Source organism: Chlorocebus sabaeus, chromosome 14 (genome assembly GCF_047675955.1).
Source record: "Chlorocebus sabaeus isolate Y175 chromosome 14, mChlSab1.0.hap1, whole genome shotgun sequence".
NCBI lineage: Eukaryota > Metazoa > Chordata > Mammalia > Primates > Cercopithecidae > Chlorocebus > Chlorocebus sabaeus.
This window is the reverse complement of record NC_132917.1, coordinates 62,051,634-62,078,896: the sequence shown is the minus strand read 5'-3', so window position 1 is coordinate 62,078,896 and position 27,263 is coordinate 62,051,634. Positions and strand designations below refer to the sequence as shown.

The following is a 27,263-nucleotide window of genomic DNA, read 5'->3' as shown; positions in this document are numbered from 1 at the left end:
CCACCTCGGCCCCCCAAAGTGCTGGGATTACAGGTGTAAGCCACCGCACCCGGCCTACAAAATATTTTCATAAACTACGACACACCTCTATAGTATTTTTTCAGACCAGAGAGTAGGGTCTGCACACTGATTGCTACTTCATGTAACAATCTTATATGATTTTCTACAGAGAGAACAGAAGGGATAATTCAATCTTTCCTCTAGAATGTTTGATCAAAATTTGCTTTTCATTGACAGTTTGGAAAAGTCTATTTCGGCTTCACAGTGCATTATTGGTAACGCCATGTATATTATTAGGACTTTTGCAAATTTGAGGGAAATGTAATGGCAGAGGCAAATAGGAGTTGGAAGACTGGACAAGAGGCAACTCCCTCGAGGTAAGTGAGCACCCGTGGCTGCCTATCCCAGGTTGTCACTGCATGGGCAGTCTGGGCCCAGGCGAGGGGCCAGGATGGACAGCCATAAAGGATGTAATAAAGAGTTAGCAACTGTGTGGAACAACACTTCCCTGCTCTTCCTGCCTCCCCTCTCTGGAGACCTTTTGATTGTCACTCTGACTTTTTTTCCTACGACAAATGTTACTGGGTTCATTTATCCATTCATTCAACAACTATCTATTGGACAGTTATTACGGACAAGGTGTGGAGATGAACGCAACAGGGAACAGCCCTGCCTTTGCAGAACTTATCACCTACTGTCACATAAACACTGGAAGAGAATGAAGATTACATTTATATTGTCAGTCGATTTGATGAGTACAAAATCTTATCAGAAACACTGTGGGAATCTGAAACTATTATCTATTCACTCACATACTTCTTCAACAACTACATTCTACAACTACTTCTTTTTTTTAAGACACGCGGTCTCACTCAGTCACCCACGCTGCAGGCTGGAGTGCAGTGGTGCCATCGGAGCTCATTGCAGCCTCAAACTCCTGGTCTCAAGTCATCTTTCAGGCAGGGCGCGGTCACTCACGCCTCTAATCCCAGCACTTTGGGAGGCCAAGGCAGGCAGATCACCTGAGGTCAGGAGTTCAAGACCAGCCTCGCCAAACATGGTGAAAATCCTTCTCTACTTAAAATGGAAAAAAAGTTAGCCAAGAGTGGTGATGCACATCTGTAATCCCAGCTACTTGGGAGGCTGAGGCACGAGAATCGCTTGAACCTGGGAGGCAGAGCTTGCAGTGAGCCAAGATCGCGCCACTGCACTCCAGCCTGGGTGACAGAGCAAGACTCAAAAAAAAAAAAAAAAAAAAAAAAGAGCAAGTCTCAAAAAAAAAAACCATCTTTCCTCCTCATTCAGCCTCCCGAGTAGCTGGGACTACAGGCAAAAGCCACTGTGCGCAGCTTACAACTGGGCAAGGTACAGAGGTGAACATGAGAGACAACGCACCCCTGCCTTACAGAACTTTTAGTGAGTGGGAGACAATGTACAAAGTAATACACCCATTGAGTGCAGTAGCAGGACAGGAGGCACTGGGACTCGGGAGTGAGTAGGCAGGTCTCTACCCTGTGTGGGCACCTAATCCGATGGTATGACATGTGAGGAAGGGGAGTGACTGTGCCCAGTAAATTACAGTCCTTCTCCCCAGACTGCACCCTGGATTCCAAGCAACCAGCTCACAAGCAGGAGGGGGCTCATGGAATCATGAATCAGTGATGAAATTTCAGTATCAGCAGAGTCCCTAGGCCTTTATTCATCATCAGAACTGTGAAGGACACTTCAGGGACGGTCCACTCTCACCCTGGGCGTGGGTAGGGGAGAGGAGGACATTAAAAAGGAGACTTCTGGTAGGCAGTAAGCCTATTAGCGCATCATATGAAGGTACTGTCTTTTACTGATATTGGAGGGGCAGTCTAAAATTGCAGTGAGCTGAGAACACACCACTGCACTCCAGCCTGGGTGACAGAGCAAGACTCCTTCTCAAAAAAAAAAAAATTTCACTGAACCTAAAAAAAATTTAGGCAGGGCCTCAATTCCAAATCTTGTAATAACCAGAACAAACCGAACAGACTGCCCCTCCAATATCAGTAACAGACAGGACCTTCATATGTTATCACTGTTATCTCTCACCCAGGAGTCTTCGGACCCACACTGAACACAGAACAGCTGGAGAAGTTTCTTCCCCAGCTGCCTACTGGAAGCAATTATCACAGTCTTAAAATTGGGCGTTTCAGGGCAGGAATCTGGAGGCACCTGCAGCTGGGCTCACCCTAGAACTCAGGGAAGGAAGCAGGCCTTCATGGTATCAGTCAGGACTGACTCCAGTCAGCTTAAGCAAAGAAGAAAAGGCTCACATGGCTGGGAAGGCCGGGATGGAGGCAGGTGAAAGGGGCTCATGGACGCTGGCACCACTCCTGGCCCCTCCTCCTTCCACATGTGTTCCCTCACTCTCACTGTGGCGATGGGAAGCTTACTTCGGGTAGTTAGGGAGAGGGCCAGGCAACTCCACCATGCCCATTTAGCGACACCAGAGGAAGAAAAGCTTCCTTCTCCCAGTCCCTGGGAGGGTTCCAACAGGCCCTGTTTATCACCCCACAGCCCCGGGGCACAGCCCATGTCCAGAAAAAGGAGGATGGAAGGACAGGCAACAACAGGAGCTACCATAGTCCTCTGCATGGCAGCTATTTTCAAACATGGGAAACTTCTCCTCTCTGCATAAAAATAGAGCTCAAATGATCCAAAGTTGGAGAGGAGTCTGGAAGGCTGAGATTGCTGCCAAGAACAGCCATTCTGCAGATAGAGTTCTGTGTGCTACACCAGGGCATGAGCGCCCCGGAAAGCAACTGGAAGCAGGTGGGCCCGGAGCACACTGGCATCTCCCAACCCTGACTGAGGAAGGAGGGAACCCCTGCTCTCATCTACAGAGGGAACTAAGGTTGCTTTAACTGGTACCCGCCTTGCCCATCGCGGGCAGGGGAGGCCTCCCACAGTAGGCCTGATGCTCCCTCTGCCCCCGCCCTGGCTCTCCTGCCCCTGGAGATTGCTCAGCACAGCAACCCAACCGCTCCTTGGAGAAAACTCCACCACCTCCCCCAGGAGGAGTTTCACCTCTGGCTCATTTCTGCCTCTAGGCCTCAGCCAGGTGGGCTGCTCCTCCGACCTGTCCCTCCAGGATGCATTCTGGTCCAGGGATGTGGGCCAGGTGGGGTCCCCCACAAGGTCACCTCGGAAGTAGGCACAACTTGCAAAGACAGAGGCATCTGTTGTGTTAGCACAGCTTTGTCCCTTACCTTTGAGTAATAGTAGGCTCCTCCTCCATCCAACCCCATACGCCGATGAGAAGCACGGAGCTCTTTTGGGCCCTGCTTAAGGCCACAGACATTTTGAGTAAGACAGTCAATCCTCGTGTAAGGAAGGGACCAGCCGGAGGACAATCAGCCCAAGAGGCAGAGGACAATGAACAGAGAGAGTCAAAGGACTGAACAGCAGAGGAGGGAGGCTGGGACAGAACTGGTATTTGTACAATTTACATATATAAATGTCCCCCAAGATATTTTTTAACTACAAAGAGAAAGACAATACCTCACTGTGGAGGAACCCAGTGCACAAGGTTAATATGACCAGGAATAGGACACAGTGACATCATGAGCCCCCAGTGTGAGGCCTCGAGACAGACAAAACATCATGTTTGTGGTATTCTTGCCAAAAATATATAACCTCATTCTAATCACACAAAACACCATACAAGTCCAAATGGAAGGACATTCTACAAATAACCAGTACTCATCAGAAGTGTTAAAGTCATGAAAGTCAAGGAAAGATTGAGAAACAGATGGGAGGAGACCAAGGAAAAATAACCAAATGCCATGTAGGGCCTTAAATAGCATCTGGGAACAGAAAGTGGGCATCTTAGCTGGGCGTGGTGGTGTACACCTGTAGGATCACTTGAGCCCAGGAACTCAAGGGTGCAGCGAGCCGTGATCACACCACTGCACTCACCCCGGGTGACAGAGTAAGACCCTATGTCAAATAAAAGAAAGAACAAAAAAGAAAATGGACATTATTGAAAAACATTGGTAAAATTCAAGTCAGGTTTGCAGTGCAGATAATAGAATAATAGCAATGTTGATTTCATTGTTCTTGGTTGGTCTAATGTTGATTTTGATAATTACAATATGGTTGTGTAAGATGTTAACATTGGGAATACTTGGGTAGAGGCATATGGGTACTCTGCATACTTTTTTTTGAGACTTCGTCTCGCTCTTGTCCCCCAGGCTTCCATGCAATGGCATGATCTCAGCTCGCTGCAACCTCTGCCTCCTGGATTTGAGTGATTCTCTTGCCTCAGCCTCCAGAGCAGCTGGGATTACAGGCACGCACCACCACACCTGGCTATTTTTTGTATTTTTAGGAGACACAGAGTTTCACCATGTTGGCCAGACTGGTCTTGAACCCCTGACCTCGTGATTCGCCCACCTCGGCCTCCCAAAGTGCTGGGATTACAGGCATGAGCCACTGCGCCTAGCCTCTGCATACTATTTTTAGAACTTCTCAGTAAGTCAAAATTAATTCAAAACTGAAATGTTTACTTTTTAATTTAAAGCTTTCTAAGTGAGGCTGGGCACGGTGGCTCTTGCCTGTAATCCCAACACTTTGGGAGGCTGAGGTGGGAGGATCACTTGAGGTCAGGAGTTCCAGACCAGTCTGGCCAATATGGAGAAACCCTGTCTCTACTATAAATACAAAAAATTAGCTGGGTGTGGTGGTGGACACCTGTAATTCCAGCTACTTGGGAGGCTGAAGCAGGAGAATCACTTGAATCCAGGAGGCAGAGGTTGCAGTGAGCCAAGATCGTGCCACTGCACTCCCCTAGCCGGGGCAGCAGAGTGAGACTCTGTCTCAAAAAATAAAATAAAATAAAATAAAATAAAATAGCTTTCTAAGTGAAAGTTTCACCCAACACATCAATGTTATCTCAGAAAAGTAATTTATTGGGTTGGTCTACCAACAATGAACCATGCCAAAACCTGGGATAATGCAGAGAGTATTTCTAATTGTCTGCCATAATAAACATCTGCCACAGCTGGGGTTTTTTGATTGCCATGGCAGCCCCTATTTGTTGAGCAGGTACTCAGTTGCAGGGACAAGTGCTAAACACTCAGCTAGCTAAGCATTTCTTGAACTTCTAGAGGCGGGACCAGCGAGACAGGCTGCCCCCAACAATGAAATGCTCTCCCCCGGCCTCCAGAGCCAGCCTCAGTGGGGTGGTTTTGCATCTTCTGTTTGTCTTGTTCTTCAAGACAGTGAGTGGGAAAGTTCCCCAGCTTTCTTGACAGTCCATCACAACCCCTCCTTCTTCATTCCTTCCATGGTGACTCACTTTTACAGACTTCTGCAATTAAATAAAGGCATTTCCCACCAACTTTAAGCCCGACCACTTTATCTTCAGTGTCTACCACTCATTTCTCATATCCCACAAGAGGAAAGATTCATGTGATATTGTTGCTATTTAAGACATTTGAGCTTGTCCACATTCAAGTTTTTGTCTTTGTTTTTCTGAGGTTTTCCTGGGTTCTCCCACCTCCCCAGCCAGGAAAACAGCAGCTGGCAGCTGCTGCTGAGGCAGTCACAGCTCTGGCCTCCTGGTTGACTGCAACTCGAAAGCAGGTAGATCTGTTCTCACAGTTTCCAATGGCTGAAACGACAAGGCAGGACCCAGGCAGGGTCCCTGTGCAGCGCCTTGGCATCTGTTGCCTGATTCCCGAATCTCCGCCCAGTTAGGTTTCCTGCAAGCTTTTCCCCACTGCAGTCTTCATGTTGTGTCAATAAAAGTCTACTTTTTCATTCCCCTCTCTCCATGCCAGACTATAAATTATCCACTGATGAGTTAACACCTCATTACTATGCCACATTTTGCAATGAGATGGGAAAAGTAGAAAAAGGTACCCTGACCCCAGTTGCCTTGAACCCTTGAACGAGAGGAGGAAGAGCCCCAGAGGATCACTGAGTCAAAAGGAGGTGAGAGCCGGGACTTTCTCTAGTGTCCAGGGAGGTCTTGGGTAGAGCCAAACTGAGCCTGGAAGGGCCTGGCTGCTTCCTACCCACCCACCCCGGGAATTTTGACAGCTGAAGGGATGCCACCTGGGCATGGTTGAGTGTCTGTGGACAAGCCCCAGAGGCCCCTTCCCAAGGCCACCTTCCCACTACTGAGCTCGGCAGAAGGGGCAAAGGAGGAGGATAGGACAGAGGGAGATAGCTCTGTCTCAGGTCCTTTCCACTCTGTTCCCGTAGACAAGGGGCAGGGGCCTCACCCCAAGGCAGTCAGAGGAGGGGAAGCTTCTACATTTGAGTGCAGGAATGTGGGGGCGCTGACTCTGACCACAGGGCAGATATCGACAAGGACAAGCAAAATAGAATGTACTCTGATCCTAATGACGATGGAGGCACCAACCTTAGATACTCACGTTCTTGCCTTGATATGAGGGACATTCTTACCTCTGTCACACTCCTGGGCAACCCAGAGCCACTTGGAAGGGAACTGAGGGCCTGTCCCAGAGCTAAAAGCGCTTAAAAGGATCAAGCAACAGTTCTTTTATTTTTTTTGCAATAGAGACGCGTTCTCACTAAGTCACCAGGGCTGGCCTGAAACTCCTGGCCTTAAAGCAATCCTCTTGCCTCAGCCTCCCGAAGTGCTGGGATGACAGGCATAAGCCACCACACCCAGTTGACAATCCTTTTCAATCTGTGGAAAATACACCTTAGAAAACATAAAATGGAACTCCTTCCATTTCTACAAAACGGACCTCCCTCAGGCCTGGGGCCTCCGAAAGAGACCCATTTCCCCAGGAAGGGGATGGGGCAGGAGACTTGCTGGGTTTGAAGCTGAGAAGTGTACACAAATGGGCAAAGGGGACCCTGGGAGTCTGTGCTGGCTTCAAGGACAGGCTGACTTGCACATCCAGGGAGACACTAAGGGCAGGTGCTGGAGAGGCAGAACTGTTTGAAAGGGAGGGCGGATTGGACTCCAGTGAAAGAGAAGGGCGAGGGCACCGACGCTGGGAATGGGTGAGCGAGGAGTAAACCTGGAAGGGTTCTCTTGGTATGAACGGCCAACAGCCCCTTCACGGAGGTAGACTCAAGAGTGGGCTTGACTCAGAAAGGAACGAGAGGCGGAAATATTTCGGGGAGAGCGCCCACAGAGAGAACCCTGAGGACTGAGCGAGGAGGCCAAGGAAGGAGCCCAGGAAGAGGCTGTGGGGGCAGTGTGGGAGGCTCAGGCCCAGCACTTAGCAGCCAAAGGAAGTTTTCAGGCAGAAATTCAAGAACCTGGGCAACGGATGCCATATCCACAGCAGGAAGGAGAATTTCCAGGTGTGGAGATCAATGTGGTGAAGGCCTCAGGTCAGGGAAGACAAGAAAAAATGCTGGGGAGTCAAGCATGGGGGTGCGCCCCTGGAGTCCCAGCTACTCAGGAGACTGAGACGGGAGGGTCACTTGAGCTCAGGAGGTTGAGGCTGCAGTGAGCTAGGATTGCATCACTGCACTCCAGCCTGGGTGACAGAGACCCTATCTTTAAAAATTATAAATAGGCCAGACACGGTGGCTCACATCTGTAATCCCAGCACTTTGGCAAGCCAAGGCAGGTGGATCACTGGAGGCCAGGAGTTCGAGACCAGCCTGGCCAACATAGCGAAACCCCATCTCTACTAAAAATACCAAAAAAAAAAAAAAAATTAGCCAGGCATGGTGTGGTGGCGCACACCTGTGGTCCCAGCTACTCGGGAGACTGAGGCACAAGGATCACTTGAACCCAGGAGGCGGACGTTGCAGTGAGCCTAGATGGCACCATTGCACACCAGCCTGGGCAATAAAGTGAGACTTCGTCTCAAAACAAAAAATTAAATTACATTAAATTAATACATTTAAAATGCTGGGGGCTCCCAGGTCAGAATAGTGGATGGTCAAAAATGTTTGTCTCTTTCCCTAAATAACAAAGGATATAATAAAGAAGCCCAAGGCAGCACTGGCAGTGAAGACAATACCACCAAGAGAAATAATTCATTTTGTGAAAGATAGGAAACATGCAGCATCGTATTAATGGCCAAACTGGAAAAGGAAACCGCAGCCCAGCACATGACGGGGAGAAGGCTGCGTGGGATGTGGGTTATAGGAATGCTTCCCTGGAAAGGCTCCCAGCTTGGAGGAGGCAGAAGGGGTGACTAACTGGGGGGCTGGCTTCACCAGCTCTTCCTCCTAGAACTCATATGCACACGCACATGCGCACATGCAAACACACAGGTTAAGTGAGCATGAGCTCAGATGCTTACCTGCTAAGGAATGTTCCCTAAACTGCGGGGGAGGTACAGGGTTCAGGTTGAAGCAGCTGAGTAGAACACCGTGAAACAGACCCGAAGCAAAGGGAAGAAAGGCAGCTCAAAGATTCGGGGTCAAGTCTACCTGTCCCCCACCTGCTCAGTGCCTGAAAGGAAGCCACAGTGACCCTCACCCAGCCTTCCAATGTAGGAAGTGGCCTTGTGGGTTAACAGTCCAGAAAAAGAAACACCTCCTAGGAACTTCTACAAATCAGTTCAGTCCTTCATTAAAGGACCAAGCATCACTTAGAATTTGTTCTACTCCATAAGAATTAGAAGAATTAGGGTGAACAACAACTCACCTAATCCCTGAGATAACTAAGAATTGTAAAAAACACACACACAAAAAAAACCACAACTCTAATTCATTTTCTTATAAACAGTCCTTACATCCATGAAGAACAGGCTCCTATGGAAAGAGAAGCAATCAGAGAACAAACTGTTTAGGAAATTTTGTACAGAAAAAAAGATGACCAAAATAAAAAATTTCTAGAGGGCAGGTAGAATCATGACTTAAAACCAAATTGGCTTTGTAGTAGAGTGGAGTGATGGTTGCAGTAGAATTCTACAATCTACTAAGGCCAGACACAATGGCTCTTGCCTGTGATCCCAGCACTTTGGGAGGCCAAGGTGGGCAGATGACTGGAGGTCAGGAGTTCAAAACCAGCCTGGCCAACATGGTGAAACTCCGTCTCTACTGAAAATACAAAAATTAGCCAGACGGGTGACACATGCCTGTAATCTCAGCTACTTGGGAGGCTGAGCCAGGAGAAGCACTTGAACCCAGGAGGCAGAGTTTGCAGTGGGCTGGGATTGCACCACTGCACTCTAGCCTGGGCAACAGAGCGAGACTCCATCTCAAAAAAAAAATAAAAAAATAAAAAATAAAATAGTTCAGGCCGGGTGTGATGACTCATGCCTGTAATTCCAGCACTTTGCTGAGGGCGAGGTGGGTGGAGAACCTGAGGTCAGGAGTTCAAGATCAGCCTGGTCAACATGGCAAAACTCCATCTCTATTAAAAATACAAAAATTAGCTGGGTGCAGTGATGGGTGCCTGTAGTCCCAGCTATTCGGGAGGCTGAGGCAGGAGAATTGCTTCATCCTGGGAGACAGAGGTTGCAGTGAGCTGAGATCGTGCCACTAATTGCGCCCACTCCAGCCTAGGCGACAGAGTGAGACTCCATCTGAAAAAGAAAAGGAGTTCAGCTCCTTCAAGCCTCAGAGAGGCGCATTCTGAGGCATGTATTCTGCACCGTCCTCCAGATTCCCTGTGGGGTTGAGCTCCAATCCCACGGTGGCAGTGGCTTCACACTCCTCATCTGCTGCCTTTCCGAGGGCCACTTCCTGCCGAACTTTGTACCTGCACTTCCCCCAAAAAAATCTACCCGCACTAGAATCCCTGTCTTAAAGTTTGTTTTCTGGAAAAACCCAAACCAAGGATAGGATGATGTTTATTTTGTACTTGAGATTTTTTTTTAAGCGGTGGTGGAAGTTGGTGCCCAGTAGAAGAGCTAGGAAAGCCAACTTCAGGAAGGGCTGAGGTGATGAACAGGAAGAGAGGATGTGAGTTGAAGACAGGCTGGGAAAGGGCGAGTCACAGGATGGTAGGCTTCGGATGGTAGGTTTCCAAGGCAGTGAGGTGAGCTCTTACTAGCACTTACAATGCAAGTTCTCCATGTGGCTCATTGCCTGAGGAGCATCAGAGGCCCACCCTTCAATCCCACGTGGGGCAGCTGTCGGGAAGCTGGAAACACCTTTGTTCAAACTGCCAGGCCCTTGACTTAGAAATAAGCCCTTGGATTACATCAAATTAAAACTACTCTCGCTGCTTCAGTGCAGTTAATATATCCCCTTTCACCATGAACAACAGCCAAGAAGAAAGCAACTGGCAAAGCTCAAAAGCCACCAGGGTTGCTTGGGATGAGAATTCATAAATACAGGTCAAAGGGACAGAAGCAGGAAATGTACCTGAACAGGACTCCATCTTTCAATTTAAGGGCTTAAAAAAATACATAAAGACAGGCTGGGCACGGTGGCTCACGCCTGTAATCCCAGCATTTTGGGAGGCCAAGGTGGGCGGATCATGAGGTCAGGAGATCAAGACCATCCTGGCTAACACGGTGAAACCCCATCTCTACTATTAGCTGGGAATGGTGGCGGGCGCCTGTAATCCCAGCTACTCAGGAGGCTGAGGCAGGAGAATGGCGTGAACCCAGGAGGCGGAGCTTGCAGTGAGCCAAGATTGCACCACTGCACTCCAGTCTGGCCGACAGAGCAAGACTCCGTCTCAAAAAAAAGGAAAAAAAAAAATACATAAAGGCTCATGCTATATTTCAATTATTCTATGATATAATATTTAATTAAGATGTCACATTTTAGTATCTCTGTAATTGAGGCACAACTGATAAAAATCATATTGGCAGTGCTTTTAGTAGTATATAGAAAGTTGCACATTTATAACCAATATGGTAATTCATATCATGTGAGCAAACAAGCTTTTTTAGGGCTCTTTAAAGACAAAAGTCCTTCATCCTTGGCCTCTACCTTTCAAGATATGATATTAAGGGCAAAACTTTTTTTTTTAGTGTATTACTTTCAGACCTTCATGAGTCGCAGTATTTCAATTTTTCATATTAATGCAAATGAAGTTCAGTTCAAGAAATCTTATTTGGCAAATGTTTCTAGCAATTGGATTTATGTTAAGGAAAATCTAATTTCATAGCCTCAATAGCCCAGCATGTAAAGTATGTATTTTCCTGTTCTAGGCAAGAAACAAGAATTTTCACTCCATCTTGCAAATCATGGGGAAGTTAAACTTTTGACCCAAGTGAAGGCTTCATCTCAGCTTCCCATCATTTGCATTAGTAAAGTCACCCTTTTTGCATCTGAGAAAGTCAAGATGACCCAGGACATCAAATATTCCGCATCACCACCAGTCAGGAGTTGACAAGTAGGAGATGGCCCACTTTGGGTGTCTTTAATTCTTGACTCAACTTCCAAGTGTAACAAAGCCACTCCCACAACTTCCTGTTCTTCTTTCTGGCCTCTCTTGACCATCTCAAGAAAGGAGACAGGTATAACCAGGATCAGGAATGGGAATGAGCCATTCTTGTCTCTTGCATCCTTTTCTTAAGACCTGCTTGGGTTCATGAATAGTCCAAACCCTGGCAAATGCTCTTTCAGCCTTCTTGACCTTCAAACCCAAAATCAACATGACTTGGGAATAGCCAAGAAAAGGGCCCAAAATGCCAGTTTCCCTTGAGGCCTAAATTGTTAAGCAGTTCTCAAAGAAGAAGTTAGACTTATAGCAGTTCCACCCATGAGATGGGGGATCAGGTGAGAACCCATATTGTGGGCACCAAGAGAGGCCTTCCTGGATTTAAGGGTCAGCGCCATAACGGAGCCCAAGCATGTGTAACGCTCTAAAACCTAATGTGCTCTGCTGAAAAGTCCATGAGGTCCATCTCACAGGGCAGCAATGACCAGGTGGTGGGCTGGGGCAGCCATTGCACAAGAACTTCTGCCAAATGAAAGGCCAGAGATCATCTCATCCAAATGTCATCAGCACCAAGAACTCATATTCAAATAACAGCACACACGTGGACTGAAGGCTCAGAAGAGGCCCCCCAGTGGCCTTCCACACCTCATTCAAAAACCTGCTCCATCTCTTCTTTCTCTACAAGAGACTTGAAACCTCAGGGAAGGGGAATCCCTAACAATAAAAAAATTGAAATTCCTCTGAGAGGAGGAACCTATTACCTGAGAATGCGTGGTCAGGTTATATGGACAAATGCAAATGTGATCCAATTCCCTGTGAATGTTCTCAGAGCTTCTTTACTTCTTTACTCTTTAACCGAAATGTGGCAATGTGGCCATCTGGGAGGTGTGTGCTAGCAGCCACAGGAGTAGAAAGCAGATGCAGGCCCCAGGAAACCTTCAGGAAGACCAGGCTGAAAATAGTCTTCAATCTCAAATCAAGTACCCGTGTCCTCATACTTGCTCAGAAATGGCTTCCATATTCCAAACACGAGAAGACAGTTTGCTCTTATAACACTAACCCTTCTGTTTTTTGAGCTTCATCAATTGTCTACTCGTTTCCCACTGGACGTTAGTAGTGTCTTCTCAACATGGGTCTATGAAAGGAAATCGAGTAGTCAAGGCTGCCTCTGTATTTCATCTTTGCGGCTACAAACTCCAAAATAGAAATGGCTTAGGATAACACAATCTTTACAATGCCACACCACTCCCTAATTAAATTACTTATACTCACTGAAAAGGGAAGCATAAATAAATATTCTCACTTTTCTTTAAAGACTTTAAACGGGAAAGCACTTTGGGGATTTTAAATGCAAAGATGGATGACGCACTGAGAGACAGCGATAGTTCAACACCACTGTAATGGTTTTTGGGGGGAAACTGGCCTCTTTCAGGGAAAATGTTCTCAAATATGGGAAACAAAAGGATTATAGATTACACATTACACAAACAATTAAAAATACAGTGGCTTTATTTCCATTGTTTATAGTCCCCAGTATCCCATCTGATAAAGAACCTTCAATTCTATAAACAAAAATATTTCAAGAAAGTATGATACACAATAGTACATATAATAGTTTGGCAGAATTTTAAACTCTAGTAGTTCATACCCCCAAAAAACACGTTTTAAAATTCAAAAATAACAGTTTTATTTAACATATGTTATATCTTAACATTTAAAATATCATGCTCTAGTTAAATATTTCATCAACAACACTGTATACAAATAAAATATTACATAAAATATATTTAAGAAAATGTTTTGGTCTTTGATCTGAACAATAAATAAAAACAGGCACTTCTACATAGACAGGGAAGCAATTACTACTCAGAATAATAATCTTGTATAAGCAGCATGTGGAAATATGGCAATAATAAATTCTGGAGTTTTAAATTGACAAACCATCTATGCAAAAGTCTGCAACTTCAATCTTTTCACTCAAGTTCAAAAGTTACATATGCTTTCCTGGTCCACGTTGAAAATTCACTAACACAATACGGTTGTTAGGGGCAATTCAATCTTCAGCTGGCCATTAAGGAATCATACTCATTTTCAAATACTAAAATTAGACTATGGTACCACCCAGCAAACCAAACACAAGAAAAATTAAACCCTCTTTCTCCTTATTATGACCATAAGATCACAACAAGATAAATTAGATGAGTGTCACACAATGATTCTTATTTTGCAAAATTAATTAACACACGAAAATACTGTTGGGGTAGCAGGAAATTTCCACAATTGAAAAACTGAATTCCACAATTGATAACTGAAAGTTCAGTTTTCTGGGCAATTTAAAATTTACCCAAATCCCATAAAAATAAACATAATTCCATTTCACGAAAATCACCGGATCACGTTTAACAAAGTCTTTGTAGCCAATATGTTTATAAACACCTGAATTACAAATAAATCAGTCATTATTATGGGAAGTACGAATATTATAGAAGAGGGCAAGCAAAATAACTTAAAATGGTCAAATTCCAGAAACATGATTTCAGATAAGAGGGTACAAGTTTTTCAAAAATGACCACTAGCTGGTAAGATCAGAACCAATCATCCTGCCATATTATCCGTAAAAAAATGACCATCTTCCGCTTTCCCTCTTCACGTGAGTACCACATTGAAGGGTTTAGAGGCCCTCAAATGGATATCACTCATAAAGGCAATTTTCATGGTTTAATATAGAAATTACTCTAATGTGAGAACACAACATGGAAACTATTCAAAATACACCTTTCTATGCAAAATTGAGTTTGTATCTATTTTAGCATTTTAAATGAGCACTCTGCAACTGAGACCAAATATCAATCATCTCTTGAGGTTTTCTACTATGTACTAACATCAGATCTACATAGGAACAGATATTATTTTTGTTTTTCTCCTCGATATCAAATGTCCTGAAGCCTTTGTGTTTCTCTGGAACGAGGCCGAGTTTCTGAAGGCACATTCCAGTATAAACGTCATCGATGGGGTAGAGATGGACCCGGTCAGTGATATGGTACAGCCTCAGGGCCAGATGGCCGGAGTAGAGGAACCCCCCTCCCCCTGCATAGGGTGGGTAGAGGCCAGAGTAAACAACTTCAGGGATGTAGTACTTCAGCTTCTTATCCCGATGAGGTCCAGCATTGTGGATCACATCACCTATAAACAGATCTTTGGCTTTGCTCTTGGATAAACTATTCAAGTAATTCAGGATGTGATGGGTGTTCACAAAAACATCATCATCACCCTTGAAAACAAACTCAGTGTCTGGACAGGAAGTACTTACCCACCTGAGAAACAGCACTTCCTTCAGAGACAAGTTGAAGAAAGTGTCTCTGTAATTCCACATAAGAATGTCTTGGTGCTTGTCACTCTCAAATTTCAGCATATCTGAAAGGTCGGGGTGGTTGTCCTCTGGGGGTGTCTGGCCCAGCAGGAAGACTCGCACCACGGTTTGGTTCCCCGTGTTGCTTTCTCGGCCCCAGGATTCCCGAATTGCTTGCCTTCTGGCAAAATGTGGAGTGAGGGACTTAATTGCCAGCAACAAGAAGGGTTTCTTTGCACACTTATCCGGCTGATCTATAAGCAGTGAATAATTGCGGCATCTCAGATACAGCAGAAAGTCTTTAAATCTGTCCGGCAGGTTATTAAAACCTGTAACCACTGATGTGACCCTCAGGTCAGGTTCACAGTAGTTCAGATGGCTTATATTGGAGAGCCTGCCCGCCTCCCCCGTCTGGTTGGCCAGCATGCTCAGGATGGGGTTGTACTGCCGGTTCAGCTTCTCTTGCTCTCGGTTCCAGTATGCCTCGGGAGGGGTAGATATCTTCCAGAACTTCTCTTTGGGTATTATTACTTCCCCTTTTCCATCTTTTTCTTGGCTACTGCTTTTGGAGACTTCCATAATCAAATAAATGAAGACATTTGCCATCATTAGGATACCCAACAACTTTATTCTTCGACGTCCAACACTCATTTCTCATATCTGGAACAAAGGGGTGGAGTATTGCATCAATTAACTATCAATATGCATTTGCACATACAATTTATTTTACTTGTCTCCCCAGGAATAGTAGTTTATAGCAAAGACTCTACACTTGCACTGCCTAGGTTCAAATCTTGGCCCTTCCTTTCCAGCTTTGTGACCATGGGCAAGTGGGATAGTCCATGTCTCTGCTTCTCCATATATAAAATGGGAATCAAGTCCACTTCAAAGGATGGTTGTGAGGAGTATGTGTTGTTATATGGAAAGCTTTTAACATAGTACCTGCGCTCACAGCAAGCACTATGAAAGTGATTGCTGTAGACATGCTGAAGCTAGAGATACCTGTTACTACATAACCTCAGAAGAGTTCAACTTCCTTGCTTACAAAGGCACATACAGTGCTTGGCAAACTGATTTGCCTAAGTCATAACAAATACATTTTACAGTTTAGTATACACATACACACACAAAACTCTATTTACATGTATGATGCACTGTGTGTAGTTCCGTGTCATTCACTCTCAAGTTCTATTTTATTTGAAAAACCTCAAGTTTTTAAAATGTAGAAACAGGGACTGGTTACGTTGCTCAGGTTAGGCTCCAACTCCTGACCTCAGGTGATCCTCCCACTTCAGCCTCCCAAAGTGCTGGGATTATAGGCGTGCCTGACCCTATCTCTCTTTTTTTAATGCTAGTCCCAACCCTGAGTTATTTTCCAACCTACCATTTTACAGATGAGGAAACCCAAGCAGAGAGATTAAGACACTTGCCCAGGGTTGCAGGGCTAGGAAGCAGGAGACACGGAACCACAGAGCATCTCAGAGAAAATGAAAGCGGATGCAGGACAGCTTTATCCCAATAGCCAAAAACTGGCAACAGCCCAAGTATCATCAACAGAACCAATGCAAACTGTGGCATCTGCATACAACGGTATATCCCTGGGCAACAGAAAGGGAAACTATAGTGAATGAAACATTACAACATTACATTGTGAATGAAGGCCAGAACCAAATTTTTATTTATATTAACTTCAAGAGCAGCCAAAATGAATTTAGGTTCTAGAAATCTGAAAGTGATGGAGGTGGTGGGCTTGGAGAAGGATAGGAGGGAACTTCCTGGGGAACGGAAATGTACCATGTAGGTCTTGATTCTGATGAAGGCTCCATGGATGTATACATTTGTCAAAACCTAAAGTGTATACTTAAGATATCTATTGTTTGTAGCAAAAAGAAAAAGGGAAATATAAATGCTCTTTTAGTGAAATATCAAAGGATTTCAGGCTGTGGGCAATGGAAGAATAAAGAATGAGTAATGAGATGGTTTGCTGGGGATATCCAAGGTTTTAACACTATTGACATGGATGGCCTATATAAGAAAACATTTAAGCCAAGGTGACATTAAAAGAAAGCCCAAAAAACTGCAATGGCAATGTTCTATAAAGAGCTGAGGATTTTCTTATCAGGTTAATTCAACTGGGAATTTATCCTTAGGTACTATTACTTATTCCCATTTTATACCTGAGGAGGTACACATTTAAAGAAGGGCAGACTGGAATACCAGCCAAGGCAAACAGATTCCAAGACTGTACCATGCCAAAAGGTAGCTACACTTCTCCAACTTCTAGAAGAAAGTTTTGTGACTATTTTAATCTAGTATTTGCTTTTTAAAAGAAGATTTTTAGGTTCACTGGATTCTAACAAACAGTACTAAAGTAGAAGAGTATCTGTCATGCTGAGAATGCTGTAAAACATATTAGAGAGCCCAGATGAGATCAACAAGGAATTCACAAGCTATTGTGTGTCTCTAAAGATCTCTCTAGCAGATCTTAATCTGGTTGCTTGTATTTACTACTGCTGAAACCACCTTTGCAAAGATTATGGATAGTGAGAAATCTAGCATGGCTGACTCCATATCTTGCGTCTACACTCACAGGCTAGCTGTCTCCCCTCATTCCTGGGCATAGACCAAGCTAACCACGGGAGAAATTTAGTTTACAGTTTAACTTGGAAGCACAAATGGTAACAGTCCCTCCATAAAACTGATCCCTTCTTTGTTCAGGGAGCCGAGGCTAATGAAAGGTCACAAGACTAGGATTGAGAGGGACCTGAATTCTGCTAAAATGTAAGCACAGTTTTTATAATCCCTTACTGCTCAGGAGTCATGTGGCCAGAGGCCACAGGATCTTTGACTTCCCCAAGTGCTCCTGTAGTTAACACCACTATTATAGAACCTCAGATTGGTCTTTTGAGATGTTTTGCAGACTTACCCCACCCAGACTAGAGACTCGTGACTCCCCCAACCCCCACAGACTCAGGCACAAGGCCTTGATTGCATCTGCAGCCAATCAGCGGCACCCACTTCCTGGTCCCCTGCCCACGAAACTATTCTTGAAAAACCTAACCTCATGCCTCTGGAGATTTCAGTGATAACTCCAGTTACTTCTCAAATACTTCTCAAAAAGAAAAGGTTCTAACTTGGGACAATTCTCCTAATGCTAAAGTGAGCCCTTGACCCAGTACTGCTGTCTCTAGGTCTCAGGCCCTTCCTAGGCTGGAAGGAGGGCAGCAGGAAATGTGTGATGGTGAAAAACTACAATAAAGAGAAAGATTTGCAAAGGGGCCGGGCACAGTGACTCACACATGTAAACCCAGCACTTTGCTTTGGTAGGCCGAGGTGGGCAGATCACTTGAGGCCAGGAGTTTGAGACTAGCCTGGCCAACATAGCAAAACCCTGCCTCTACTAAAAATACAAAAAAGGAGCTGGGTACGCTGGTGTACTCCTGTAGTCCAAGCTACTCGGGAGGCTGAGGTTGAGGTGAGGCGAGATCATGCCACTGCACTCTAACTTGGGTGACAGAGCAAGATTACTCAGGAAAAAACAGCACATACTATGAACAACTAAATACTCGGAAAAATTTAACTCAGTAAAGGGATTTAAAACATTGATAGACCTTTACCAAAATTTCTAGAGTAAAAGAGGACAGCTTAGGGAAGAAAAAAGGGAAGCACAGTACTCTACATAGGGGGTTGTAAACTTCCAGAGCTAATTCTCCTAGGAAAGATACAGGGTGAATAATATGTAAAAATGACTCCAGGTAATTTAACAAGTTTATACATCTAGATTATAGGGGAGGCCATGAATAACTGGAATCCAACCACAGACACTTGAAGCCTCTATCACGGAAAACACCAATCCTTCTTTTGAGGATGCTGTGAGGAATAAGCTTGCTGATCCCTGGCGAGATTTCCAATTTCACCTGCTACAATTCAGCCTTTTATTTCCTCAATCAAGGCCATGCCAAGGTACAGTTCTCATATCATCTTGGCTCAAGACACAGGGACTAATCAATAGCCTTCCCGGGAACACCACTCTCACCTTTCATTTAAGTGCTCAAGGCCTCCAGCCCGCAGGCCATTTTCCTGCTCATTTCTCATTCTCACCCCCTAAGGGAAGCAGACGGCATACCACTTTACCAGGAGAAAATGGAAGCTCAGAGGGGACTGATGATTTGCCTGAATATTATGGAAGAGTTCAGTGACAAGGCTTAGACAAGACCGCCTTCTGGATCCCAATCCAGGACTGTCTGGATCTCTTATTTTTTCTATGAGGCTCAACCACATTCTAGTTACCTGGTCCAGGTCAACAGTGAAGTCCCACAGGCTGACTATGGCATGGGATCATGGAAAACTCATAGTTACGAAAAGGCTCCAAAGAAAGGGAAATGGGGGCACCTACGAGCTCCCAGTCCCCCGTCAGGAAACAGATCAGCCTTTCTTGCAAAAGACTTAAGATTCCCAAAGGCTCAATTTGAGGCAACTCTTCCCATTACTTGCTAAAGGGTATTTCTTTCAAGCCAATCTGAAGAAGAAGGTGGAAAACACAAGATTCTCAACTGCACATTTCCATCAAGGTTAAATGTCATCGTGCACTTGTGACCTGAGCACAGTGTCTTGCATGAGAACTCGGCTTCTAGTAGGCTCTTAGAAAAAAGCCAAGTTCATGGAAGGGAAGATAAAGCAGTGACCCCCATAAAAATATCTGTGGGAAAAAGCTCTCTAAATATCTGACTAAATATTCCCATCGCAGACAGAAAACCCAATTCCAATGTCTTTCTTCAGCAGGAAGTTACATTGCGTAAGAAGAATTTAAGAAAACTTACCCCAAAGCTGGGGGAAGATGTTATAAACTCTTGCTGTGAAACATAGACTTTTTATTGTAACAGAAATAAGAGAAAACCCCATATACAAACACAAAGCCAACTTAGCTTTTTACCTTGTCCCCAACAGGGACGGAACAGTTTTCAAACTTCAGTTGGCTTTGTTTAATGAAATTAAAATATTTAGAAAGACAGTATAACAGAAAATCTTAGCTGAAAAATGGCTTACAAAACAGTACAGACATGATGCCGAAACTATGTGACAACCTAGATAAAATACCACACAAAAACAAAGTGGGTTTATTCAGGCTGGTGGGATGAGAGGGTGTTTTCACATCCTTTACCGCTGCCCAACTGTCTGCCCTGTAAGCAGCCTCCTCCGCACGCTGGGGATCGGGACACGGCACACAGCCCCATGCGGGGTTCCTTGTTCCACAGCCCACCCCGGCCTGTGCCAGCATTGCTGTATTCGACCCCTGCAGTGCTGCATAGAGGCTCTGTCACAACACCTATCCCTATTACCTGCACACCTTCCCTTGTGCCTGTGCCACCTCCTAAGGGTTCCTACATGAAAATAGTGAAACATGAACACACCTGCCTTAACAAATATGTCCCAGGCACCAGCAATCCTTTGAGGCAGATACTCTAAACTCCCACTACTTATTTCGCTGAGGCATGGGGTGGGGGACACTGGCGGGGTGGAGAAGTAACTGAACTTGTCCGTCATACAGCTGGTAAATAGTAGAGCCGGGACTCAAACCCAGGCAATGATAGCTCCAGAGTTTGAGTTTTCAAGCATCACACAATCACGGAAGCAAATGCTGCTGCACAGGGTTATGATTGCAGGAACTGAAGGGATTTGGGGCTTATTTTCCATGGTTAATCCTCTTAGAGGTAATTTTTTAAAAGCTCTATATTTATACATTGTAACCCGCAAAACTACGAGTCAACAATCAGATGTGGGAGGCAGTGTACTATCCTAAGTAACATTAGTGACTCTACAGGTTACACTCTGGGCAAAATGCAGCCTCCATTCATCTCTCTCCTAAAAGAAAATGAGAACAAATGAGGCTTTGAGAGTCCCAGGTTCCCAGCCAGTAAGTGATGGAGTCAGGGCTTGCGCCCAGGCCTTCTAGTTCTGGTTTCTTCTCCACACTGCACTGGAACATGGGAAAGATTACCAAGCTGTGAAAACAGACAGTGACTCACGTGGACTTTCTCCATGACCCTGGGGAAGCCAATTTCTCAAGACCTTAGTTTCTTGGCTAAGAGGCTGTTTTTTTTGTTTTTGTTTTTTTTTTAACTTCCATGCAAAACCATCGCGTTTTCAGAGGCACCCATTTTCCTATTGTCCTACTGTTCTAGTAATCAGAAGCTATGGGCTGGGCGCCATGGCTCACGCCTGTAATCGCAACATTTTAGGAAGCCAAGGTGAGAGGAATGCTTGAGCCCGGGAGTTCGAGACCAACCTGGGCAACACAGCAAGACCCCATGTCTACATTTAAAAAAAAAAATTAGCTGGGCATTGTGGCATGCACCTGTGGTCCCAGCGATCCAGGATGCTGAGGTGGGAGGGCTGCTTGAACCCAGAAGATCCAGGCTGCAGTGAGCCGAGATTGTATCGCTGTACTCCAGGTTGAGTGATAGAGTGAGACCCTATCTCTTAAAATAAAAATAATAATAAAAATCAGAAGCTATGATCCCTCCTCCCCCAGGCCTCCCTCCCACCCATCCACATGAGATGACCTTCAGTTAGTTTAACTCTGACCAAAGCAAAGGTCTTCAATATCTACTTAGCTCACACAGGCTATTTTCTTTAGGACTCAAATACTGAAACAATTCCAATGTTTCATTCATAGACACTAGACTGGGAATCGCAGAACCCAATAACCCTAAAAAGGTTCCCTTCAATTCTGAGAGCCCTGTAGCACTGAAGCAAAGTTGCTGGCCAGAAAACATTTGAATGTGACCACCAACAGCCATGAGGACTCTCTCCCAGAACTCAGGCAGGGTCTGACTCCCCCACCAATGGGCTCAGGCAAGCTAAAGAGATGCCCGACAGTAACTAGCCAGGGCTAGAACGAGCAATACGTCCAAGCCAGACCCAAGACCTGTGCCAAGACTGCCCTGCACTTTCTCCTACTACCAAGATTAAGGATGAAAGAAAAGCAAGGCCTCCTTGTAACCATGAAATAAAATGACCAGTCACCCCCACCCACTCAGGCTGAGAGAAAGGGGCTGGAAATCCAAGCTTCTGACTACACCCCAGCAGTGTCAGAGCTAGCAGCCTCCATGTCTAGGGGGCATCCTGGTTCCTGCTCACTTTCCTGCTCAAACAGGACACATGAATCCTCAGAGATAAAGAGCCCAAGCCCCCGTCATATCGTGAGGCCAGAGGAGCATGTTCGTTCTGCCCTTTGCCCTCCCCCGCCACATCTGGGAGTCTGTCAAGAGTGGTTTACCTAAGTCTTCACCTCTCTGGCTATCCCGTCTGTTGCCTGGTCCTTGCCAGCCCTTTCCAGGTTTTGCTTGGATAAACAGAGACAGAGACAGTTTGCAGCTGAGTGGCTCTAGGGTAGAGAACAGCTCCTAGCACTGCTGGCAGATGGTAGGGTGATAAGGGTGTGTGAGTGGAGCAGCTCAGTGGGACCAGAAGAGCTGGGCCACAGCTAGAGCTTGTTCTTTGATTGGAGAAAGAGGCCTGGCCGGGGTTCTCGTCGGGGCAAGGAAGCCTCAGAACTCCCTGACTCCCTCACCAAGAGGCTGGCACTAAGCTAAGAGGATGGTTTGCCTCTGCTCTCCAGTCTAACTAACGGAACAACTGTCAGCTAGATTTAAGCAATTTGATTCCCAGCCATTACTTTTAGCCTTCATGTTCAAAATTAAAAGGGAAGCATATTTATAATGAATCTACTCACCTACACAGTCCCACAGGCCACATTATAGATCAAAGCATCTGGCAGGACACATTCTGGTCCCCACTGATTACAACCCCCCAAAAGCCCAGTGTGGCCGATTTTCTCAAATGATATTCATCATTTCAAATCAAATTAGCCACCAGATGTATTCTTCAAATAAACACATACAGAACTTTTGGGAAAAAAGGAGAAGGGAATTAACCCTCCCAGAGGCAATCCTGCCCTGCCTTTAGTAAAACTGAAAATGGTTTTAGGTCCTCAGATTATGTGATTTAAAAATAAGGGTAGCAGATGTTTGAGGATGGAGATGGCCCAGATCCATTTTCAGACTGGAAAACCAGTTTGGCATCTGGAATGAGAGGACCAGGATTAAATTCTGGTTATGCTACCTACTGGTTGTGTGACCTTAGGCAAGTTACCCAACCTCTCTAAGCCTCACTTTTCTCCTTTGTAAAATGGGATGATACAACTTCCAATAGCTCTTCAGGGGTCTGCCTTCTCCATCAAACCCTAAATGAAGCACATTTCTCAAAGTTCCGTCCTTCACTGCCTCTTTAGTAAGTCTTCTCTCTACAAGCTCATCCATCCAATGCCATGAGCATCACCTCCAAAAGGAGGGTTCACGGGTCAACCATCTAACTCCAGATATTAGCTTCCACATGCCTTACGGAGTCCCTCTTCCTCAGGCCCCTCTGTGCAATGGATCAAGTTCCCAGGCACCTGGTGAAAACCCCACATTACTTTGAGTTGCTTCCTGCTCTGCGCATTCAGCCAGGAGCCAGGTCCTGGGTTCCTACTTCTATAACGCCACTGGTAGCTCTCTCCTCATCTTTCCTCTATTCCACAGAGCCTGCAATAGCCTACAGCCTCATTTCCCACTATGCTCCCAAATACGTCCTATTTCCCAAGTCTTCAGTCCCCTGCACACACCCTTCCTGCTCATGCTGTTCCCCTAGTTCCCCCAGACCACCACCAATATGCTACTGCTCCCTGAGAACCTAACTCTAGCTACGTGTCTGTTGTTTTCTAGAACTCCTTTTTTCTCCATTCCCAGAGGTTGAACTCAGGGCTTTATCACTTCTCTCTCTCTTCTAAGAGATTTCCTGCCTAAGGATATGCCCCAGCCTAAACACCAGCCTCACTGCCCAGGAGTCAGGCAGTCTGCTCCTGGTCAGGATGCCTCTACCTGGACACCCTCCACAATTAAGGTCTTCACACTGCACCACCATTACACACCAGCACATAGTACCTGAGACTCACCCAGCATTTGCTAAAGGAACAGATACTTTGGTCATCCGGACAAGTTTACTGAACACAGTGTTCAGTAGAAACCAGATTAATTAAATATATATATACCCTTTCTCCTAAGAGATGACAATGGAAAAACCACGTGTGCTGAATTACAGACATATTTATAGAAAACTCTCACTTATTAAGAACTAAAGGGTAACAGAAAAATTTAAATAACTTGCTAGACTTAGGGGAGACAAGAATTTCAGCAGTGCTGACTCTGTATTAGACGTGAGAAGGGGACAAGATCTGAAGAGGTAAACTGGGGTGAGAAGTACAGCTGCCCCCTCATTTCCCACAGTCAGCCCCAGACCACCAAAGGCAGCAGACACATGGGTGTGCAGCAGTGCAGGTGTGTGGGATTCAGCAGGGCTTCCAGGTGAGGGTGCCATCTTCCTCCGCAGCAGACCCGTTATCCCTCCTGCACCCTATCCCAAAATGGGGCATCTCTACCTCCTTTCTGGAGAGGGATGGACCTCCAGCAATTGTTACCTACAAGGCCATGACAGTCATGGTAAGCATATCTAGAGGAAGATCCTTAGTACAGATTTGCAACCTGGGGGCATCTACTTACCTAAGGTGGAACAATCATTTTTTGTTTTTGAGATGGTGTCTCTGCTGTCGCCCAGGCTAGACTATAGTTGCCCGATCACGGCTCACTGCAGCCTCAACCTCCCAGGCCCAAGTAATCCTTCCATCTCAGCCTCTCGAGTAGCCGGGATGCACCATCACACCCCACTAATTTTTAATTTTTTTTTGTAGAGATGAGGTCTCCTCATGTTGCCCCAGCTGAGTCATTTTAGAAAAGAAATGCTGGGGCCAGGTGCGGTGGCTCACGCCTGTAATCCCAGCACTTTGGGAGGCCAAGGCGGGCGGATCACAAGGTCAGGAGATTGAGACCATCCTGGTTAACACGGTGAAACCCCATCTCTAGTAAAAATACAAAAAATTAGCCAGGTGCGGTGGTGGGCACCTGTAGTCCCAGCTACTTGGGAGGCCGAAGCAGGAGAATGGCGTGAACCCAGGAGGTGGAGCTTGCAGTGAGCCAAGATTACGCCACTGCACTCTAGCCTGGGCAACAGAGCAAGACTCCATCTCAAAAAAAAAAAAAAGAAAAAGAAAAATGCTGGAATGCAAGCAGTCCCTTCCCGGGGAGCTTAATGCATTTTGGAAGCCCTTGGTAAGAGCTTGTACATGGCTTGGTAAATGCTTCCTCTCCAACCTCTAGGACCTGTGTACAAGCAAGTGTATTCTGGCAGGCTCTCAGTGAGCCCTCGGAGAAATTTCTAAAGACTTCTCTCTGATTCATCCTTCTGCCTGCTTAGGTGAGCTGCACAGAATGTTTTTCAGTCTGGGTTCAACTAGCAGGTAGAAACGAGGCGGTAATCTAAGCAAGGGAAGTTTAATACAACAAATATGATACCTGAGTAACTATAAAGATGGAATAACAATCTAAAGGATGCCCTGAAACAGATGAAAAATATTCCCCAAAATTAGGTAGGGCAGGGGGTTTTTCTGAGTTTGTTGAAGAAAGTATAGATGGCAGAAAAATTCCTGGGTACCTAGGCCAGAGATCACCCACAGTCACCAAGCAGCAGGAGCAACCTTCTAGGGTGCAGGCAAGCAAGGCTGGGTATATAGACAGTCAAGCAGGCAGAAGGTAGGAGGGGCACACACAGGGAGTCATCGGGTGCTGCTGGACCCGGAGTGAAGAGGCCTCCCTCTGTAGGAGCTTGCCACATCAATGCATACGCTAGGCCAGAGCAGCTTAGGGTTGTGCTCAGGACAAAGATCAGGTGACTAGCTCACCAGACGGCCAGCACCAGAGGGGGCTTGGGGTACACACATGGGGGCTGAGAGGCTGTAGGGAGCAATGATCTGGGCTAGATGAGGTCCACCCAGTCTTAGGCTCCTGGTCCCACCACTGATGCCAGAGCTGTAGAAAACAGAGCAGCAGATGCTGGAGAAAGGTGTGCCCTGCAGGAATATAGTGGTGCAGGAAAAGCACGCGCGTGCGTACACATGCAATCAGGAAGAAAAATCCCTTCCTCCTACAAGGTCCCCTTCAGAGCCCTCTACTTACAAAAGGCAAAGAAAAGACATTTAAAGGGCCCAGACCCATTTTCACAGATCAGGCAACTGAGGGTGAATTTGGAGCATAAAGGCAATACTTAAAAACTGGCATAAGTTATAGATCTCTACATCACCAACCCAGAGTCATCTCTAACAACAAACATTTTTATTTAAGTCTGTGGAAAAGGAGGGTATAAAACATGGGTCCTGTACACTGAATTGGCAGAGGTAATACGTGACAGCCCTTTAGTCAACAGCAGGAGACAAGGCAGGACCTGAGTGGGGCTTCTAATAGGGCAAATTTCAGAAAATGCAGGGAGAAGCAGGGCAGGCAAGAGATGGGGTAGGGGCACAGAGTGTCTCCAGGCAGAGATGGACACAGCCAGTTCATGGACAGACAGGTTCTGAGGCCACACTGGAAGGGCAGGTAGGAGCTGGTGGGGCCCAGGGCTGCTAGGAAGAGGACATGTGAAGCTGCGGCTAAGTGGACAAATGTTGCTGCTGGATGGACGGGAGGAATGTGCTTTCTTTCATATCCCATCTACTTAAAACAGAAAACTGACCAATCACATAGGAACATGAAATAAGGGAAAAAATGAAGAACTCCAAGTTGGATGCCCATGATTACAACTTTAGTTGGCTTTGTAGTCCCGAAGACTTAATTTCTCTAAAGCAGATTCAGTTCACAGGGGGAAGAGTGGTTTGTCTTCTGTCATCAGATCTCTAACTCACCTCTGACAGAATATAGGTATATGTGATTTGTCTTATCAAATTTTGGGGAGAGCGAGGGACCGGGTCTTACTCTGTCACCCAGGCTGAAGTGCAGTGGCGCAGTCACAGCTCACTGCAGCCTCAACTTCCTGGCCTCAAACAGTCGATCCCCGACAGCTCACTTCAGCCTCCTGAGTAGCTGGGACTACACGCATGCCACCACACCTGGCTAATTTTGGTATTTTTTGTGGAGATGGGGTTTCGCCATATCACCCAGGCTGGTCTCAAACTCCTGGCCTCAAACGAGCCACCTGCATCGGCCTCCCAAAGTGCTGGGATTACAGGCATGAGCCACCCAACCCAACTGCTTTACCAATTGCTAATCAATGAGATTATGAGTTGTTTCTGATTTTTCCTGTAACTGAAAATACATTAACACCCTCCTAGGCACATCATCTGGTTATTTCCGAAGGAAACATTACAAAGGGAACCCAACCTTTTAAAGTCAGTTAGCAGAGAATCAAGCTATCCCCCTCACTCTCACCCTTAACCTCCCACCAAAAAGGTCAGACTGATTTATCCTCTCATTGTATACCCAAGAGCAAGGAGTCATCCACGCTGACAGTGAATACTATACTCCTCTTTTATTCATTTATTTTTTTTTTTAGATGGAGTCTTGCTCTCTTGTCCACGCTGCAGTCAGTGGTATGATCTCAGCTCACTGCAACCTCTGCCTCCAGGTTCAAGCGATTCTCCTACCTCAGCCTCCCAAGTAGCTGGGACTGCAG

The 27,263-nt window shown here is 45.8% G+C and overlaps 1 protein-coding gene across 8 annotated transcripts in view; it reads right to left on the bottom strand.

The window, feature by feature from the left end:
- The window catches only part of B3GNT2 (UDP-GlcNAc:betaGal beta-1,3-N-acetylglucosaminyltransferase 2), a 320,804-nt gene that overhangs the window by 274,189 nt on the left and 19,352 nt on the right, over positions 1 to 27,263 (bottom strand). For 2 of the 8 annotated variants that reach the window (XM_073023034.1, XM_007970487.3), the window contains exon 2: positions 12,809 to 15,326. The exons of the other annotated variants lie outside the window; for them this stretch is intronic. In XM_073023034.1, coding sequence (XP_072879135.1) covers positions 14,124 to 15,317 — 1,194 coding nt within the window. In that variant the 5' untranslated portion in view covers positions 15,318 to 15,326 and the 3' untranslated portion in view covers positions 12,809 to 14,123. Of the gene's footprint in view, positions 1 to 12,808; positions 15,327 to 27,263 lie in introns of those variants that run through there. 8 annotated transcript variants of the gene reach the window in all.